The sequence below is a fragment of the Ranitomeya variabilis genome, chromosome 4 (genome assembly GCF_051348905.1).
Source record: "Ranitomeya variabilis isolate aRanVar5 chromosome 4, aRanVar5.hap1, whole genome shotgun sequence".
Classification (NCBI taxonomy): domain Eukaryota; kingdom Metazoa; phylum Chordata; class Amphibia; order Anura; family Dendrobatidae; genus Ranitomeya; species Ranitomeya variabilis.
Genome location: NC_135235.1, coordinates 38,436,361 through 38,455,706, shown reverse-complemented (window position 1 = coordinate 38,455,706; position 19,346 = coordinate 38,436,361). Strand labels below are relative to the sequence as shown.

The 19,346-nt window shown below is 46.3% G+C and overlaps 1 protein-coding gene across 1 annotated transcript in view; it reads left to right on the top strand.

Annotated features, from left to right (window-relative positions):
- ADAM12 (ADAM metallopeptidase domain 12) overlaps positions 1 to 19,346 on the top strand; it is a 679,455-nt gene that overhangs the window by 367,721 nt on the left and 292,388 nt on the right. The window contains exon 4 of the mRNA XM_077258380.1: positions 4,581 to 4,659. Within this exon, the coding sequence (XP_077114495.1) occupies positions 4,581 to 4,659 (79 nt within the window). The remainder of the gene's footprint in view (positions 1 to 4,580; positions 4,660 to 19,346) is intronic.

Here is a 19,346-nt window from a genome sequence, read left to right as displayed (position 1 = left end):
TTCAGATGCCGGTATGGACACTTTGAATCTCTTGTGATGCCCTTCGGGCTTTGTAATGCCCCTGCAACATTTCAACACCTTGCTAATGACATTTTCAGAGATTTGTTGGACCAGTTTGTAGTGATCTTTTTGGACGATATACTAATCTTTTCTGACTCTCTACAGGAACATGAAGAACATGTCAAAACTGTTTTAAGACGTCTGAAAGAGAACCATCTGTATATTAAGCCGGAGAAATGCGAGTTCCATCGTTCTGAGATACAGTTCTTAGGTTATATCATCTCTCCCCAGGGGCTGAACATGGAATCTGGTAAGATTCAGGCTATCCTTGACTGGCCAGTATCCAAGAACGTTAAGGAGGTCCAACGTTTTATTGGTTTTGCAAATTTCTACAGACGCTTCATTCGAAATTTTTCTGATATTGTCCGTCCCATTACTTCCTTGAAAAAGAAGGAAAAGCCCTTTAAGTGGTTATCACAGGCTCAAGAAGCTTTTGATCGGCTTAAGATCTGTTTCACATCAGCACCGCTGTTGATACACCCAGATCCAACACTTCCTTTCATTGTGGAAGTAGACGCTTCTGATAATGCTTTGGGGGCTATTCTCTCCCAAAGAACTGGAGAGAAGTGTCTGCTACATCCTTGTGCTTTCTTTTCCCGTAGACTAACCTCAGCAGAGAAGAATTACGACGTGGGAGACAAGGAATTGCTGGCTATTATTGCGGCTTTCAAAGAATGGAGGCATCATCTGCAAGGAGCTGCACAACAGATCATAGTGCTAACTGACCATCGCAATCTAGAGTTCCTTAGATCCGCTAGATGTCTTTCTCCTCATCAGGCTCGTTGGAACTTATTTTTAAATCAATTTAACTTTGTTATCTCGTACCATCCAGGTTCTCGTAATGGGAAGGCTGATGCTTTATCCCGAATCCATGCTGCGGATTCCGTACCTGGAGCCCCGTCCAAGACCATTCTATCTGATGCCAATTTCATCGGAGTTATCCACGATCAGGACTTGTGGAAGGAGTGCAGGGAGGCCTATGAAGGTGATGTATTTCTGGCCAACCTACCTGTGGATATTAATCTTGTCTTTAAGGGTGGCATGTGGTTCAGAGATTGACGTATCTACGTCTTGGAGGTCGTCCGTCTGCAGATCCTCAAGTTGGTACATGACTCCAAGTTGGCTGGTCACAGGGGGGTACAGAAGACACAAGAGTTCCTGAGCCGATTCTTCGGGTGGCCAACTTGCCTGAAGGATACCAAGGACTATGTTCTCTCTTGCGAGGTATGTGCCCGTTACAAGACTCCTCATGTGGCACCTACGGGCCTTCTACAACCATTACCTGTTCCGTCCCGCCCTTGGGGGTCTATATCAATGGACTTTATTGTGGAGTTGCCTACATCGGGGGGCATGAATACAATCATGGTGGTAGTTGATCGCCTGACTAAAGCTGCTCATTTTGTTCCGTGCACCGGCCTCCCCTCAGCTAAAGATACAGTGAACTTGGTTATACAGAATGTCTTTTGGTTGCACGGGGTTCTGGATGAGATCATCTCTGACCGTGGAGTACAGTTCACTTCAAGATTCTGGAAGGGGTTTTGCTCTGCAGTCAATATTAATGTCTGTCTCTCTTCTGCTTACCATCCCCAGACAAATGGTCAGACTGAGCATACCAACCAGACGCTGGAACAATATCTAAGATGTTATGTCAGCCATCTCCAGGATGATTGGTTCAAGTTGTTCCCGTTAGCCGAATTTTCATATAATAATTCTCAGAGCGCCTCCACTAAATTTACACCTTTCTTTGCCAATCTGGGTTATCATCCGTGTATTTTACCTAGGTCTCCAATTAATTCTCTGGTTCCGGCAGTGGAGGAAAGGCTGACTGCAATGAGACAGAATCTGGAGGTTCTGAAGGAATCCCTGATCACAGCTCAAGAACGTTATAAGAGATCGGCTGATAGATTCCATAAACCTGCACCCATGTTCAAGGTAGGAGATTCCGTGTGGTTAGCAAGTAAGAATCTGAAGTTAAACGTTCCTTCACAAAAACTTGGAAAGAAATTCATTGTCCCTTTCAAGTTCAACGGTATTGTGAGCTCTGTGGCCTGCCGGCTGAAGCTACCTAGGACTATGAAGGTACACCCAGTTTTTCATGTATCTTTACTAAAGCCTGTATCTCCTAATACCTTCCAGGGACGTGTTGTGCCACCTCCGCCGCCTGTGGTGATTGATGGGCAAGAGCAATTTGTGGTGGAGGAAATTATTGATTCCAGGATTCGCAGGAATCGGCTCCAATATCTGATAAGATGGCAGGGATATCCCCCTGAGGAAGACTCTTGGAAACCTGTGAAAAACATCAATGCCCAACAGAAGATTTCTCGTTTTCATCAGAGATTCCCTGAGAAACCAGGTCCAGGATCATCCTGAGGCCGCTTCTAAGGAGGGAGTAATGTCAGGACTCTGAACATTTTTTACCTTTTGTGCATTACTGCCCTTTTCCAAGATGGTGTCTTTGGTCTCATGTGCACTGTGTCTTCCTGCTATAAAACTCCACCCCAGCCTTCAGTCTGTGCTAGAGTATTCCGCCTTGCATCCAGCTCCTGGCCTCTGATTACTCCCTGGCTATACACCTGCTGCTGTGAACAAGTGTGGTGATCCTGCTACTCAGCTTTGAGTTCCTGCTGCATACACAAGTTTCCAGTAATCCTCCTTCATCTGCTGTTCGTGTTTACTTCCATCTGAATTTGCTGGACATGTAAGCTGTTTCTGCTTTGCAATAACCTGAGACTATTAACCAGGCCTCCCTGGTTGAGCTAAGATATGATTTGAACTGCCTAATAAGCATATCTATCTGTGCCTGGACTAAGACAAGGATTTATTCGTGTCATGGATCCCCCAGAATAACTGTGCTTCATAGACTTTCTGCTGATTGCATTTTCCTCTGAAGTTTCCTATAGACTGCTAAGCTGTGTTTATTATTTTGCACCAAGTGTTGTGGACTTCAGTTTCTCTCTGCACCTGTTTGAATCACCATGTGATAATATAGACTTTACCACTTATAAAACTGTGTCCTGTAGTTGTCTTTTTCCACGCAAAGAGTATCCTGAGTTATCCCCTATAATTATTACACTGTGTTTTATCAAGACCAAAGTCAATGCAGCCATCTACCAGGAACTTTTAGAGCACGTCATGCTTCCCTTTGCCAACAAGCTTTTTGGAGATGGAAATTTCATTCTCCAGCAGGACTTGGCACTTGTCCACACTGACAAAAGTATCAATACCTGGTGTAAAAACAACAGTATCACTGTGCTTGATTGGCAGCAAACTCGCCTAACCTTAACCCCATAGAGAATCTATGGAGTATTGTCAAGGGGAAGATGAGAGACACCAGACCCAACAATGCAGACGAGCTGAAGGCTGCTATCAAAGCAACCTGGGCTTCCATAACACCTCAGCAGTGCCACAGGCTGATCGCCTCCATGCCACGCTGCATTGATGCGGTAACTGATGCAAAGGAGCAAGCATTGAGTGCATTTACTGAACATACATTTCAGTAGGCCTACATTTCGGATGTTAAAATCATTTTTCAAGCTGGTGTTATAAAGTATTCTAATTTACTGAGATAATGACTTTTGGGTTTTCATTGGATGTAAGCCATAATCATCAACATTAACAGAAATAAACACTTGAAATAGATCACTCTGTTTGTAATGACTCTATATAATATATGAGTTTCACTTTTTGTATTGAAGAACTGAAATAAATTAACTTTTTGATGATATTCTAATTTTGTGAGAAGCACCTGAACATGGATCTCTAAATCACAGGTTACGCTCAGGATTTTCTCTGTAAGCAAACACACCACTTATGTAATATATACTCTGTAACATCCAGGTAGGATTTTTTTTATTGTTATTTGGGGGCTCATGCACAGTTATAGGATTGATGATAATAAATGAATGATCGCTGTGGGATCTACAACTGGGAACCCTACAAATTATTAGAAGACACTTTTCACCGTATGTAAAGTCTATAGGACCAACAGAGATGGCATTCTTGCCAACCATACTTTTTTTTAATGCACTCTTTAATATATAAGGTGATGATGGTGTCTATATAAGTGAGTAAATTAAATTAAGAAGGGGTAAATACTTTTTCGGCACTTTAGTGGTGCCCAGTAGCGCACCTGGAACATTCGAGCTTATGTTCCCAGACTTTGATGCCAATTCTTACCCATTTTCTTCCACTGTTTTGTAGAAATAATGTAGCTGTAAGGATTGTAGAAATGAAGCGTAAATAATCGCCGGACTCGGAGATGCTTCCTGGTGAATCGAGCCAAGGCAGAAATTATACTCCCATTTAATTACTTTATTTCCCGAATGCTAATTAATTTCAATTTCTACCATTTATAACTCAAAGTGGAGATTTTCTTGAAAACACAGATGGTGATTACCCGTTCTTCTATTTCCATATTTTCAATGAGCGCTTTCATGTCTTGTAATGGAAATAAGATGGTGAAATATGTGGCTCTTTTTTTCTGCCTGAGCTAATAATACAAATTCTTCATCATTTTCTAGGGGATTGTTCGCTGGGAATTTCACTACGACACACTTCACGGAAGACGGGACCGCCGTGATCACCTCGCACAATCACACGGTACGGTTCTCATTGTTGTACGTGCACTGTACTCTGTAAGTAGCAAGGTAATTAGCAGATGAATGAGTGATGGCTGCAGTAATATTCTATTATTTCTGTGCAAAATACATCAAGAGATGAGGGAATATATTAGCTGAACTAGCGTCCAGGTCGGTATTCTCTGGCCACTGTGGTGGGAGCTCTGACAATTGCCTACTACATGCTGGCATCTCAGGCTACACCTTTGATTAGCCGGCCTGGCATTGTGTGTGTGGGCACACCACCTTGATGACATCTCTCCAAAAGAGGAGCCAGGGAAATCCCCAGGTAGGAGGAGGTTCATATGCCATTGACTACTGACCTGGCCACTGGACCAAGGTCCTCCAAAAATGTTTCCTCGTTTCCAGAATAGGAGCTCGGCATATTCCAAGGTAAGAGAAGGTTTACATCCATGCGATGGACTACTGACCTGACCACTGGACCAGGGTCCTCCAAAATGATTTGCTGATCGCTAATACCAATTAATGCAAATGTGAACATGAAATACGAGACCATATATAAAAGAGTGGGGGAAATAGCAAAGAACAACGTAGCCCTCCATTGTGGTGTAATGATTTTCTCACCCAGGACAGAAGGGTCTCATTTTGGTATCTTCACTGCTCAGTCACAGTCACATCTCTACCGGGTCCTGATCCAGCAACGTCTTCTTCTGCCACCAGCTGCCACAGTATCCACAATGCGGGTGACTCTTGTGATGGTGGAGATGGGCAGAATCTGGGAAGAGCAAATTGCCACTTCAGTGAAGAAGAGGACATATACTCTAGTGCAATCTTTTGGAAGCAGCATTCTTAATAGTGAATATCAAGCCTTGCCAAATGACTTCGACTAAAAGCCAAACCAGAATCTCAATTTGTAGACATTTTGTGTGGGATTCTGCCCCTCGTCAGAACAAAGCATGAGATCTGATTTGTTTGGATGACAGGTTTCTGGCTGGGATCTAAGGGGTAAGGATTCTTCTTGTGGATAGTGACATACCTGGCATGCCATGCAATGAGGCTTAAAGGGAATCTGTCACCCCAAAAATCGGATATGAGCTAAGGCCACCGGCATCAGGGACTTACCTATAGCATTCTGTAATGCTGTAGATAAGCCCCTGATGTTACCTGCAAGATAAGAAAAAGAGGTTATATTATACTCACCCAGGGGCGGTCCCGCTGCGGTCCGGTCCGATGGGCATTGCGGTCTGGGTCCGATGCCTCCCTTCTTTATACGATGACGTCCTCTTCTTGTCTTCCTGCCACGGCTCTGGTGCAGGCGTACTTTATCTGCCCTGTTGAGGGCAGAGCAAAGTACTGCAGTGCGCAGGCACCGGGAAAGGTCAGAGAGGCCCAGCACCCGCGCAGTGCAGTACTTTGCTCTGCCCTCAACAGGGCAGACAAAGTACGCCTGCACCGGAGCCGCGGCAAGAAGACAAGAAGAGGACATTATTGTATGAAGATAGGAGGCACCGGACCCAGACCGCGAAGCCCATCGGACCGGACCACAGCGGGACCGCCCCTGGGTGAGTATAATATAACCTGTTTTTCTTACCTTTCAGGTTACATCGGGGGCTTATCTACAGCATTACAGAATGCAGTAGATAAGCCCCTGATGCCAGTGGCCTTTTTGGGGTGACAGATTCCCTTTAAAGCCATGCAGTGCTCCTCTGTAAAATTACATTTTATTCTAAGTCATATGGCAAAGGTCGATATTGTCTTTTTGGATTGCGACTTCACATAGGTGGCACTAGAGTTTTAGTCCTTTTCATCTCTGAAGAGGAAAAATGCATATTTAATTTCCCAGAGGAGCACTGCCTGGCCTATAAGCCTCCTTATACTGGCTCGCTAGGCATAACACTCTCCACAAGGAGAAACTTTACTTCTTAGATCCTGAGGAGAACACACACTTTTCCAGCCAGGCACAATGTGCGTGCTGTCCAGCCGCTCAGCGGGAGTAATTAGTCGCAGAGCTGCCCTTAGCAGTTCCGGACGCTGGGAGCAACTGACAACCGGTACCTCTACTGATCAGACATTGATGACCTATCCTAAGAAGAGGCCATTAAAGGCCTATTTATGACCCATAAGTTACCTGCTATGGTCAATGGGGCAGCACCATACTTTATTTAAACTCCCTGGGTACTGCTGATAGTTGCTAGATATTGTTCTTTGTCAGACTGTTCAAAGAGGCCGGAAGACAAGTACCGAACGATTAGAATATAGTCAATAGGCGCTTGTGTAAATGTACCTCAAATATTTCCTTGTTATAGTTCAAAATGTTAGCATTTGAAGCCCCACTTTTAATTTTACCCAGCGCCTTATCATGTAATAATGTCCCCCCCGTCTTGGTCCCTTTATATAATAATGTCACCCATCCTGGGCCCTTTCCTATAATGTTGTACTTCATCCTAGGCAACTTCCAGTAATAATATGATATCCTGGCTCCTTCTGGTAATAATATCCCCTGTCCATCCTTTAACAATATCCCACATCCTTGGCCCCTTCCTGGTACAGTGCCCCCCATCCTGGACCCCTTCCTGGTATAATATCCCCTATCCTATGCCCCCCATCCTGGGTCTCTTCCCGGTGCTATGCCCCCATCCTGGGCCTCTTCCATTCTTCTCCGGCACATTTTAAAAAGAAACAACAATTATTCTTACCATCCTCTGCTCTCGCTATGTGCTGCATCCTCGGCTATAGCTGGCGCAGAAGACAACAGCTGACATCAGTGTGTCTGCATGTGCAGCGCATGGCATCACTGCCATGCACTGCCCATCATGGGAAAGCAAACTCCTGCTGACGGCCTCTAATTGACTGGCAGCTTGTATTGCAATTCAGAGAGCCGTCAGCTCTCTGCGCCTTAATGTCTTTCAGCTGAATGTGCGTCCAAGCATGCCCATCAATGTGAAATTGGTGCTGGCGTCAGGGGCACCCTCCCCTGCCACATGGGCCTGGTTGTGGTCACACCCCCTGCAGCCGCAATTGTTATGCACATGGTTATAACTAATTGAAAGGGAAGATTCAGAAAAAATTTTAAATAAAAAATTTTGGTCCTCACATTCTTGCCCTGTAGAACACAGTTTGGACCCCTCAGTAAAGTGTTTGTTGGTCTGCTGGTTAACTGGTAGAATGCATTTTCCGCATAAAGGAGAAGCCAAAAAGTAACATTTTTTGAAATGTTTTACAATTAGCTTTTTTTTCTCCTTATTTTAATAACGAAATTGAAGCCTCAGAGCTAAATATACAAGGTTTGTGTGAGTTCTGCTTCATGCTGATGTGTTTAGGGTGCAAATTAATTCAGCTGAAACTGCTTGTCTCCCGGAATCCTGTATTGTAAAGAGTGAATTACATCACTGGCTGTCCCCTACGGACCATATTTATATTTCATGTTACTGATGTCCTGGGACTGAAGAGTCTAGCCGGAGCCTCCAGGCAAAGAACAGCTGGAAAAGACCAAGGTTTAGACTGACTGCCGAAAATAATATATGCTCATATAAAAATTAGAAGCGCTTTTAAGGTCAAAGCGATGTTAACAGCATATGTTACGGCTCTCAATATTTATCTGTAATAGAAAATCTGCTTCTCTTGCAAGTTTTTTACATTCTTAGCTAATGTCCAGCAGACAACTGACATGGCTCCTCGCTGATGCGATCCCTGAGTTTTTGGTCGTCTGTTTTTTAGGCTTCCTTTGTCTAAACAATTGTAGTTATTTAATATCTTGTGTAAATTTTTCCTTAGGTTGATCATGGGGTTTATGGGAAATTGACTTTTTGTTTTCTTTAGGATTTTTAGGTGTTATTTAAGCTACAGGTGGTATGTGCTCATATTTTGAATAATGTTGATGCTAGAAATTAGGAGGTTTTTTGGTTTTTTTTACGAATTTGGAAAAATAAACCATACCAATCATAGGATGTTATCTATGAACAGAAAATCTATCCAATATAGGCAGCAATTTAACCCTTTAAGGATACAGTATTTTTTTTTTATTCTTGCCTCTATTCATTTCTCTAGCAAGAACATTTTTAGGGAGGACTCTCCGTTCACCATGGAAATCTATCAGCACCTTGTGATCGCCACTCTCTTTAAACCTTTTTTCGTTTTACGGGGATAATTGGCCAAGATCGAAATAATCGACCATTACTGTAAATGTCTGCAACAGTATATTCCCAAGTACAACCATTCAGCCAGGCACACAAAGCATAAAAACCTTCCAGCAGAGTGACTACAAAATGATGCTTTGTTTTGTTTTTTCCAAAACTGATAATCCTACGCAAGTCGTATCGGGATATGTCAATCCACAATGAAAGGTAAAAAATATATGTATTAATAAATAAAGAATACCTACAGTATTATGTGTCTGGGGCTACCTTAATATATAAGAAAACAGTGTTCAGTTGCAGACAGATGATTTTCCGAAATATGGTTTATTAGGAAAAAGTTCTAACAACAGTCCCTAGTGTCTGTGTAAAGGACCTGACTTTCTAGCCTGACTTCACTGCACCAGTTACTGTCCAAGCCATTGTGCCTTTAAAGGAGTTGTTCGAAATACCCATCTATTTAATACCATAGGTTAAACTGTTTTCTAATATATAGAAATTAAAATTTCCCTACTCATCCCTAACTACACTATCTAACTGCTTTTATTTTTTGTTTTTTCTACTTCCTTTTTTATGACGCTTTGTTTCAGAATTCCAGTGCATGCTTGAATAGTGAAACAAAGCATTATCAGGGGGAGTCTGCGGTCATTGCTGCAGCAAAGCCTCCTCACTGACCTCCATTTCAGGGGCTAAGCTAATCCCTGCACAATGTGAACTGTGCACAAAGAGAGTGCGCTCTATTGCCGTCTCAGGTCAGAAGTAATCAGCCTGAAACAGAGCAGAGTGAGCTGTCAATATGCCTTGTAAGACGAATACCTGGCTTAGAAAGGTCAGTGCCGCCTTGCAAGTGACGTCGTTGGAGATGGTGTTGGTGTCTGCAAGCTGGGTATTCATCTTACAAGGTGCACTCTGGTGCTGGCTCGTTACCTCTGATCTGAGCTGGTGAGAGAGCGCACTGTCTTTATCCATATCACAAAGTATACATCACTCAGTGACTAGACCAGCCCCTGAAATGAAGGTAACTGATAGTGTTGAGCATTCCGATACTGCAAATATCGGGTATCTGCCGATATTCGCTGTATCAGAATTCCGATACCGAGTTCCGATATTTTTGTGATATCGGAAATCGGAATCGGAAGTTCCTATAAGCTCCCAGGCGTGTGCGGTGCGTATGGTTCCCAGGGTCTGGAGGAGAGGAGACTCTCCTTCAGGCCTTGGGATCCATATTCATGTAAAAAATAAAGAATAAAAATAAAAAATATGGATATACTCACCCTCGGACGGCCCCTGGACCTCAGCGGTGCAACCGGCAGCCTCCGTTCCTAAGAATGCAGTGAGTGTAGGACCTGCGATGACGTCGCGGCTTGTGATTGGTCGCGTGAGCGGTCACATGAGCGGTCACGCGACCAATCACAAGCCGCGACATCATCGAAGGTCCCTCACTCTGCATTCTTAGGAACGGAGGCAGACGCTTGCAGCGGTGACAGCCAGGGCCCGTCCGAGGGTGAGTATATCCATATTTTTTATTTTTATTCTTTATTTTTTACATGAATATGGATCCCAGGGCCTGAAGGAGAGTTTCCTCTCCTTCAGAGCCTGGGAACCATCCAGGATCACTTCCGATATTTGTGTCCCATTGACTTGTATTGGTATCGGGTATCGGTATCGGCGATATCCGATATTTTTTGGATATCGGCCGATCCAATCCGATACCGATACTTTCAAATATCGGAAGGTATCGCTCAACACTAGTAACTGATGACACTTTGTTTCAGGGAGAGGGTAGGGGATGGTGCACTGACCACAGACTCTGCCCATTGATGATGCTTTGTTTGAGTATCCCAGCATGCACTGGGGATTCTCAAACAAAGCATCATCAACAAGGAAATAGGAGAAACAAGCAGTTAGAGAGTGTAGTTAAGGAAGGAAGAGATTTTTTTAATTAAGGCATATTAGAAAATAGTTTAGATTATGGCATTAAATAGATAAGGATTTAGGATGAAAATGACTTTGTATTTCGCACCACTGCTTTAACTAAAACAGGGCTGTCCCATTATTTAGAAAGCCCGTACCAATCAATAAATGCTTTGTAAATAATGCAACAATGATGTTTTTGTTGTATTGCAAGATCTCATGATTGCATTACCCAGAAGTTCATACCCAACTATTGCAAGAAAGTCTGGTTCTTTATGTTGGCCTTTTTTTTTTTACAGTTATACCTAGTAAAACCATCTGTCTGCATGTCACTCATGACTCGTGTTGTCGTGTGTCCCGGGACCAGGAGCTCCTTCTGTGTCACTAACACTAGGGGCTCCCTAACTTGTCTGATTCCCCAGATTACTTCTGATAGTGAAGACAGCAGGGCCATGTACTTTTCCTTAGCTCCTCAATCTGCCTTCAGTCTGTACCCTTCCCCCGCCCAGGGAAGAGGGGAGTAGTAGTGTACAGTAATACACCAACTAGACTAACAAGGTAGTACGAACAGGGATAAAGGAAAATACCAATCATACAAGTGCAGCGCCCCAGAGTCCTGGTCGTTGCAGTACTGTGGCTCCGCCACTATGGGGAGCTATGGTGCGTCCGATGGCACTGAAGGAGTTCATCTGACCAGGTATCACAGACACCAATACATTTCACAGCCGGGCCTCCGGGGGGAGCTAAGGGTTCTATTCATTAGGCCACTCCCCACCATAGTGGGTAAACTGGGGGTCAGGCAGGAAGTTAGAAAAGAAAGCTGACTGGATTGGACGAAGCAACACCTAGTGGCAGAGGGTGTTGTGGAGGAAGAGACAGTAGGGTCTCTGTCAGGGGTGGGATCCTGACAGAGGCTTGGCATTGAAAAGAACGTAACGGGTCCGCGCCAGCTCCGGGAAGCGGCGGGACCCAAGAAAGGACTAGAGGCGAGATAGATTGTGCTGAGTGAGAAACGAGATCAAGCAATAGGAGAATTCCAGTAGGGGTCGTGCTGTAAGACCGGAGCAACACCCTACTGAGGCGCACTACCGGTGGCCGGAACGCCGAGGGAGTATTATAACATTCAGCTTCAAGCAATACTCTAAACAGCGGCAGGACAGTCAGTTTAAGGCGGGCTGTCTAACACATATCACCTATGAAGTCTTGGGAGGCAATTGCGGGAGAGGGGCGTCTCTAGGGTCCCGGAAGAACTCCAGGCCTATCCGACAAACGGGTGCCGTTCTAACTGTAACATCAGGAAGGGACGGACGATTAGAAGAACATCATTTAATCGAGTTGTGAGGGAACTTAAGAAACAGACACAACAGTTGTGGGGTACTTTCCGTAAGCACAGCAGGGAAGGACTACAACACATAGCGCTAAGAAGGAAGGCACCGATTTCCACCTGTGAAGTGAACTCTGGAGGTGCCATTGGACCGGCCGGACTTGCGCAGCCTGGTGAACCGTATTCTGGACTGAGAACTCAGAGATCTCCAGTAAAGAGGTAAAGAGACTGCAACCTGGTGTCCTCGTTATTTACCGTGACCTGCACCCCACAACTGCACCGCTACAACACTACCACCTACACTTATTGCACTGGACGTCCCCCACTGACAGACAGGGCCACGGACCGGGTCTAGCCACCGTGACAACCCCAGAGCAGAGACTCACAGGCCCGGTACCGGGTACCCCTCGGCCCTGCGGCAGTGGGGGCGCTGCAAAAACTTGGCATCACGAACAGGATCTACTTAAGCCTGAAGAATCAGGTCATGTGTGCCTTGGAACTGTGATTTGTTGTGCCTGAACTGTACTTTATTGCAAAGACTGTGGATTGTCACTTGCCGCCAAAAGTTTGCGCCAAAAGCCGCCGCCATTGCTACGCCAGAGAAGAAGGAGGGCGTGCCATGGGAGGAGACTACCAGGGTGGCGCGAGAAATGGCTACCGCCCCCTGCGCTGCTGGCTGCAAAATGAGGACCTGCCTTCAAGCAGAGGACGACCCCCTGATTTGCAACAGCAGGAAGCCGGAGATGGAGAAGCTCGGCCCCGGAGAAATGGCGGAGTCCGATGCATGCATTGCCACCGATCAGCGGACCATGACGAAGAACAGCGAGTGCCGGAACGGGGAAGGAGCAGTCCCGGTTTACCCCCGTTCACCGGAGGCGGACCCGTGTCCCCTGCAGCCGGAGGATCCGAAGCCCCTGGAACGGATAGCGGAGCTGAGTCCACCAATCCCGACCTCGGAGCCAGCGGAGGAGGAACCACGGCGAGCGGAGCCGCGTCCGGGGACCGTATTGGAGGAGCCGCAGTCCGGGCAGCAGCCGACTCCAGCGTTCTTGTCAGCGGGCCGGATCGACACCGGTGGAACCACATCAGGCGCAGGTACGACAGATACCCCTGCCCTAACGCTCGACCCCGCTCCCGCGACCGATCCTCCCCGCCGCAGTAATCCTTCGTTCACCATCGAGCGGGTGGTCCTCGGCCCCAGCGCGATCGGGAAGTTGTTGCCGCCACTACCAACCAGGTGGGGGGAGCCCATAGAGATGGGCCCGGATGGGGTGATGTTCCGGTGGGACACCCCCTGGGTTGAGCAGGATGGGGTTCCGGTGGATGGTCTCACCATCGCGATACTTACCTGGGACCAGTACAATCAATGCGTGCTCCAGCACTGGAAACAGCGAAATGAAGTTGAACAACGGGAGACGCAACGCAAGAAGTCTGTGCATGGCAGGAAAGACGTGGTAAAGCGAGGAAGGGTGTCGGCCTTCCACCCGAAGAAAGGATGGGGCTCAATACAGGAACCGGGCCTATCGACTGACGTCTTCGTTGCCAGCTATGACGTGGAAACTCCCTGCTGTGATCGGGATGGCGAACCATTGCGAGAGGGGGATCAGGTGACGTACACCCGTCACTGGAATGAACAGGGGTGGCGTGCCCGGAATGTTCAGCGATGTGAGCCTGAAGGAGTGTCACCTGTGGCCCCGACCATGGTTGATCCAGGTTTGCCCGATCTCGTTACTGTCTCCACTGTGCGCTTTGTAGTAGCCCCCGAACTTGCCAGCAAGGTCAGCCTTCAGATCCAGACACCGGGTGGCCTGATTGCCCCTGCGGGACCTGCTACCGGCACAGATGCCGCAGCGGTCAGAGGTCAGGGACCAAGGCCACCTGAGCAAGAATAAACCTCGAAACCATGATAATGTAAATAGTTCTTAACTGCTTGTTCCTGTTTTTGCTGCTGAACCCGTCTAGGGTTAACTTTTAAAGGGATCCCTTTGTTGACCCGGGATCCCAATTGTTGGTTTGTTTTTCCACTTTTTGTTTCCTGTTATCAAGAACTGCCGCAATCATGGACCGTGCATGATACAAACTTTTTGTAAATAGTTAGCGCCTTATTAAAGGCGCTTCCTACTGGTTTTACTTAAAGACTCTTTGTGAAGATACCACACTGGAACCTTTGATGAGTATGGACTGGTAGCTTGAGAAGATACGCTACCTCACAGAGACTTGGTCCTCTCTTAAAGGGGATGTTCACATGTTGCACTTAGAGAAATGGTATTGCTTTAAGACTGATAGATAAGAGAAAATGATGATGCTTACATGTAAAAGTTATATGTACCCAACTGGTTAACTGTAAAGAAATGCTGATAATGTTCCTTAGAAGAAAGATTGAGAGACAGAAGGAAGATGCAGTAGGCCCCTAGGGGTAGACAGAGTGTCCTGCATAGTCGGAAGTAAGAAAGTATTAATGAAGGTTGATGATCTAAGAAGATAGTTGATGATGTTGATAAGAAATGGGGATAGAAGGTAAACCCTGAGTCCTCCATAGAAAGTTAAGAAAGAGTTAGTAATGTGTTACAGAGGACAGAAAGTGAACCCGTAGGGGTTAGGTAGTGAGTCCTCCTAGGAGCTATACGTAGATGGCTCAGTGTTCTCAAACTGAAAGTATGTTATGTTCTATACCGTGTATAGTAGTTGAAAAGTCAGTAGGCCCTGGCTGAACGGGGCGGTCCTGTAACAGAAAGGAGAGGCAGTAGGTCTGGTGCCGATAGGACAGGCAGTCCTGCAGATCCAAAGTAGGAGAATGAAAAAGTTAAAGTGCCTTATAATGTGATTATAGGAAGGTCTTTAGTGGATGAAGAGTGTATGTCCTTAAAGGCAAAGTTAAATTATTGTTCAATAATGTTTGCACTTAGTAGAATACCCGGTTGGGTAAGAAAAGTTAATTATAGCATGTTGCTATGATATTGTTGCCATGTTTGTAACGTTCAAGTGTCCTTACCTCCCATAAAGGGAAGCTTGTTCAAGTATACTTATTGTCATTTGCACTCAACAAAATTGTATGTCTTTTTGCTAACTTGTATTGTTGTTTTCTTCCCAGTCCCGGAGTACTGTGTTTAACCAGGGGGGAGTGCAGCGCCCCAGAGTCCTGGTCGTTGCAGTACTGAGGCTCCGCCACTATGGGGAGCTATGGTGCGTCCGATGGCACTGAAGGAGTTCATCTGATCAGGTATCACAGACACCAATACATTTCACAGCCGGGCCTCCGGGGGGAGCTAAGGGTTCTATTCATTAGGCCACTCCCCACCATAGTGGGTAAACTGGGGGTCAGGCAGGAAGTTAGAAAAGAAAGCTGACTGGATTGGACAAAGCAACACCTAGTGGCAGAGGGTGTTGTGGAGGAAGAGACAGTAGGGTATCTGTCAGGGGTGGGATCCTGACAGAGGCTTGGCATTGAAAAGAACGTAATGGGTCCGCGCCAGCTCCGGGAAGCGGCGGGACCCAAGAAAGGACTAGAGGCGAGATAGATTGTGCTGAGTGAGAAACGAGATCAAGCAATAGGAGAATTCCAGTAGGGGTCGTGCTGTAAGACCGGAGCAACACCCTACTGAGGCGCACTACCGGTGGCCGGAACGCCGAGGGAGTATTATAACATTCAGCTTCAAGCAATACTCTAAACAGCGGCAGGACAGTCAGTTTAAGGCGGGCTGTCTAACACATATCACCTATGAAGTCTTGGGAGGCAATTGCGGGAGAGGGGCGTCTCTAGGGTCCCGGAAGAACTCCAGGCCTATCCGACAAACGGGTGCCGTTCTAACTGTAACATCAGGAAGGGACGGACGATTAGAAGAACATCATTTAATCGAGTTGTGAGGGAACTTAAGAAACAGACACAACAGTTGTGGGTGTCATGATCTCCATGGCCAGAGAACTAGCATAAGCCTCAATAGGAACAAGCTCTTGGAAGATGTAACTATACTGACCATGAACTAAACCTACCGCATCATCTAGAAGTAGCCAGGTAGCATGTCCTACTTTTTATCCCTATATGCCCAGCGCCGGCCGGAGAACTAAATAATGCTAGCAGAGGGAAATATAAGACCTGACTCACCTCTAGAGAAATGCCCAAAAAGGAGACAGAGGCCCCCCACATATATTGGCGGTGATATGAGATGAAACAACAAACGCAGCAGGAAAATAGTTTTAGCAAATTTGAGGTCCGCTTTCTAGATAGCAGAAGACAGAAAGCATACTTTCATGGTCAGTAGAAAACCCTAACAAAACACATCCAGAAATTACTTTAGGACTCTGGCATTAACTCATAATACCAGAGTGGCAATTCCTGATCAACAAGAGCTTTCCAGACACAGTAACGAAACTGCAGCTGTGAACTGGAACCAAAATACAAAAACAAAACATGGACGAATGTCCAACTTATCTAGTAGATGTCTGGGAGCAGGAACAAGCACAGAGAGGCTTCTGATAACATTGTTGACCGGCAAGCATCTAACAGAGAAGCCAGGTTATATAGCGACACCCAGATCTAATCAGAACAGGTGAACAGGGAAGATGATGTCACAAGTTCAATTCCACCAGTAGCCACCGGGGGAGCCCAGAATCCAAATTCACAACAGTACCCCCCCCTCAAGGAGGGGGCACCGAACCCTCACCAGAACCACCAGGGCGATCAGGATGGGCCCTATGAAAGGCACGAACCAGATCAGAGGCATGAACATCAGATGCAGTGACCCAAGAATTGTCCTCCTGGCCGTATCCCTTCCACTTGACCAGATACTGGAGTCTCCGTCTGGAAACACGGGAGTCTAGGATTTTTTCCACAACGTACTCCAACTCACCCTCAACCAACACCGGAGCAGGAGGCTCAACGGAAGGCACAACCGGTGCCTCATACCTGCGCAATAACGACCGATGAAAAACGTTATGAATAGAAAAGGATGCAGGGAGGTCCAAACGGAAGGAAACAGGGTTAAGAATCTCCAATATTTTATACGGACCGATGAACCGAGGCTTAAACTTAGGAGATGAGACCCTCATAGGGACAAAACGAGAAGACAACCACACCAAATCTCCAACACAAAGCCGAGGACCAACACGACGGTGACGGTTGGCAAAAAGCTGAGTCTTCTCCTGGGACAACTTTAAATTGTCCATCACCTGCCCCCAGATATGATGCAATCTCTCCACCACCGCATCCACTCCAGGACAATCCGAGGATTCCATCTGACCGGAGGAAAATCGAGGGTGGAACCCCGAATTACAGAAAAACGGGGACACCAAAGTGGCAGAGCTGGCCCGATTATTGAGGGCGAACTCCGCCAATGGCAAAAAAGCAACCCAATCATCCTGGTCAGCAGACACAAAACACCTCAGATATGTCTCCAGGGTCTGATTAGTCCGCTCGGTCTGGCCATTAGTCTGAGGGTGAAAAGCAGACGAAAAAGACAAATCTATGCCCATCCTAGCACAGAATGCCCGCCAAAATCTAGACACAAATTGGGTTCCTCTGTCAGAAACGATATTCTCAGGAATACCATGCAAACGAACAACATTTTGAAAAAACAGGGGCACCAACTCGGAAGAAGAAGGCAATTTGGGCAGGGGAACCAAATGGACCATCTTAGAAAAACGGTCACACACCACCCAGATGACAGACATCTTCTGAGAAACAGGAAGATCCGAAATAAAATCCATCGAGATGTGTGTCCAAGGCCTCTTAGGAATAGGCAAGGGCAACAATAATCCACTAGCCCGAGAACAACAAGGCTTGGCCCGAGCACAAACGTCACAAGACTGCACAAAGCCTCGCACATCTCGTGACAGGGAAGGCCACCAGAAGGATCTTGCCACCAAATCCCTGGTACCAAAAATTCCAGGATGACCTGCCAATGCAGAAGAATGTACCTCAGAGATGACTCTACTGGTCCAATCATCAGGAACAAACAACCTATCAGGCGGACAACGATCCGGTCTATCCGCCTGAAACTCCTGCAAGGCCCGCCGCAGGTCTGGAGAAACGGCTGACAAGATAACTCCCTCCTTAAGAATACCTGTGGGGTCAGAGTTGCCGGGTGAATCAGGCTCAAAACTCCTAGAAAGGGCATCCGCCTTAACATTCTTAGAACCCGGTAGGTACGATACCACAAAATTAAACCGAGAGAAAAATAATGACCAGCGCGCCTGTCTAGGATTCAGGCGCCTGGCGGTCTCAAGATAGATCAAATTTTTGTGGTCAGTCAATACCACCACCTGATGTCTGGCCCCCTCGAGCCAATGGCGCCACTCCTCAAACGCCCACTTCATGGCCAAAAGCTCCCGATTCCCAACATCGTAATTCCGCTCAGCGGGCGAAAATTTACGGGAAAAGAAGGCACAAGGCCTCATCACGGCGCAGTCAGAACTTTTCTGCGACAACACTGCCCCAGCCCCGATCTCAGAAGCGTCGACCTCAACCTGAAAAGGAAGAGTCACATCAGGCTGACGCAACACAGGGGCAGAAGAAAAACGGCGCTTAAGCTCCTGAAAGGCCTCCACAGCATCAGGGGACCAATTAGCAACATCAGCACCCTGTCTAGTCAAATCGGTCAATGGCTTAACGACATCCGAAAAACCAGAAATAAATCGACGATAAAAGTTGGCAAAGCCCAAAAATTTCTGAAGACTTTTAAGAGAAGAGGGCTGCGTCCAATCACAAATAGCTTGAACCTTGACAGGATCCATCTCAATGGAAGAGGGAGAAAAAATATATCCCAAAAAGGAAATTCTCTGAACCCCAAAAACGCACTTAGAACCCTTGACACACAGAGAATTAGACCGCAAAACCTGAAAAACCCTCTTAACTTGCCGGACATGAGAGTCCCAATCATCCGAAAAAATCAGAATATCATCCAGATACACTATCATAAATTTATCCAAAAAATCGCGGAAAATATCATGCATAAAGGACTGGAAGACTGAAGGGGCATTAGAAAGACCAAAAGGCATCACCAAATACTCAAAGTGGCCCTCGGGCGTATTAAATGCGGTTTTCCACTCATCCCCCTGCCTGATCCGCACCAAATTATACGCCCCACGGAGATCAATCTTAGAGAACCACTTGGCCCCCTTTATGCGAGCAAACAAATCAGTCAGCAACGGCAATGGGTATTGATATTTAACCGTGATTTTATTCAAAAGCCGATAATCAATACATGGTCTCAAAGAGCCGTCTTTTTTTGACACAAAGAAAAAACCGGCTCCTAAGGGAGATGACGATGGACGAATATGTCCCTTTTCCAAGGACTCCTTTATATATTCTCGCATAGCAGTATGTTCAGGCACAGACAGATT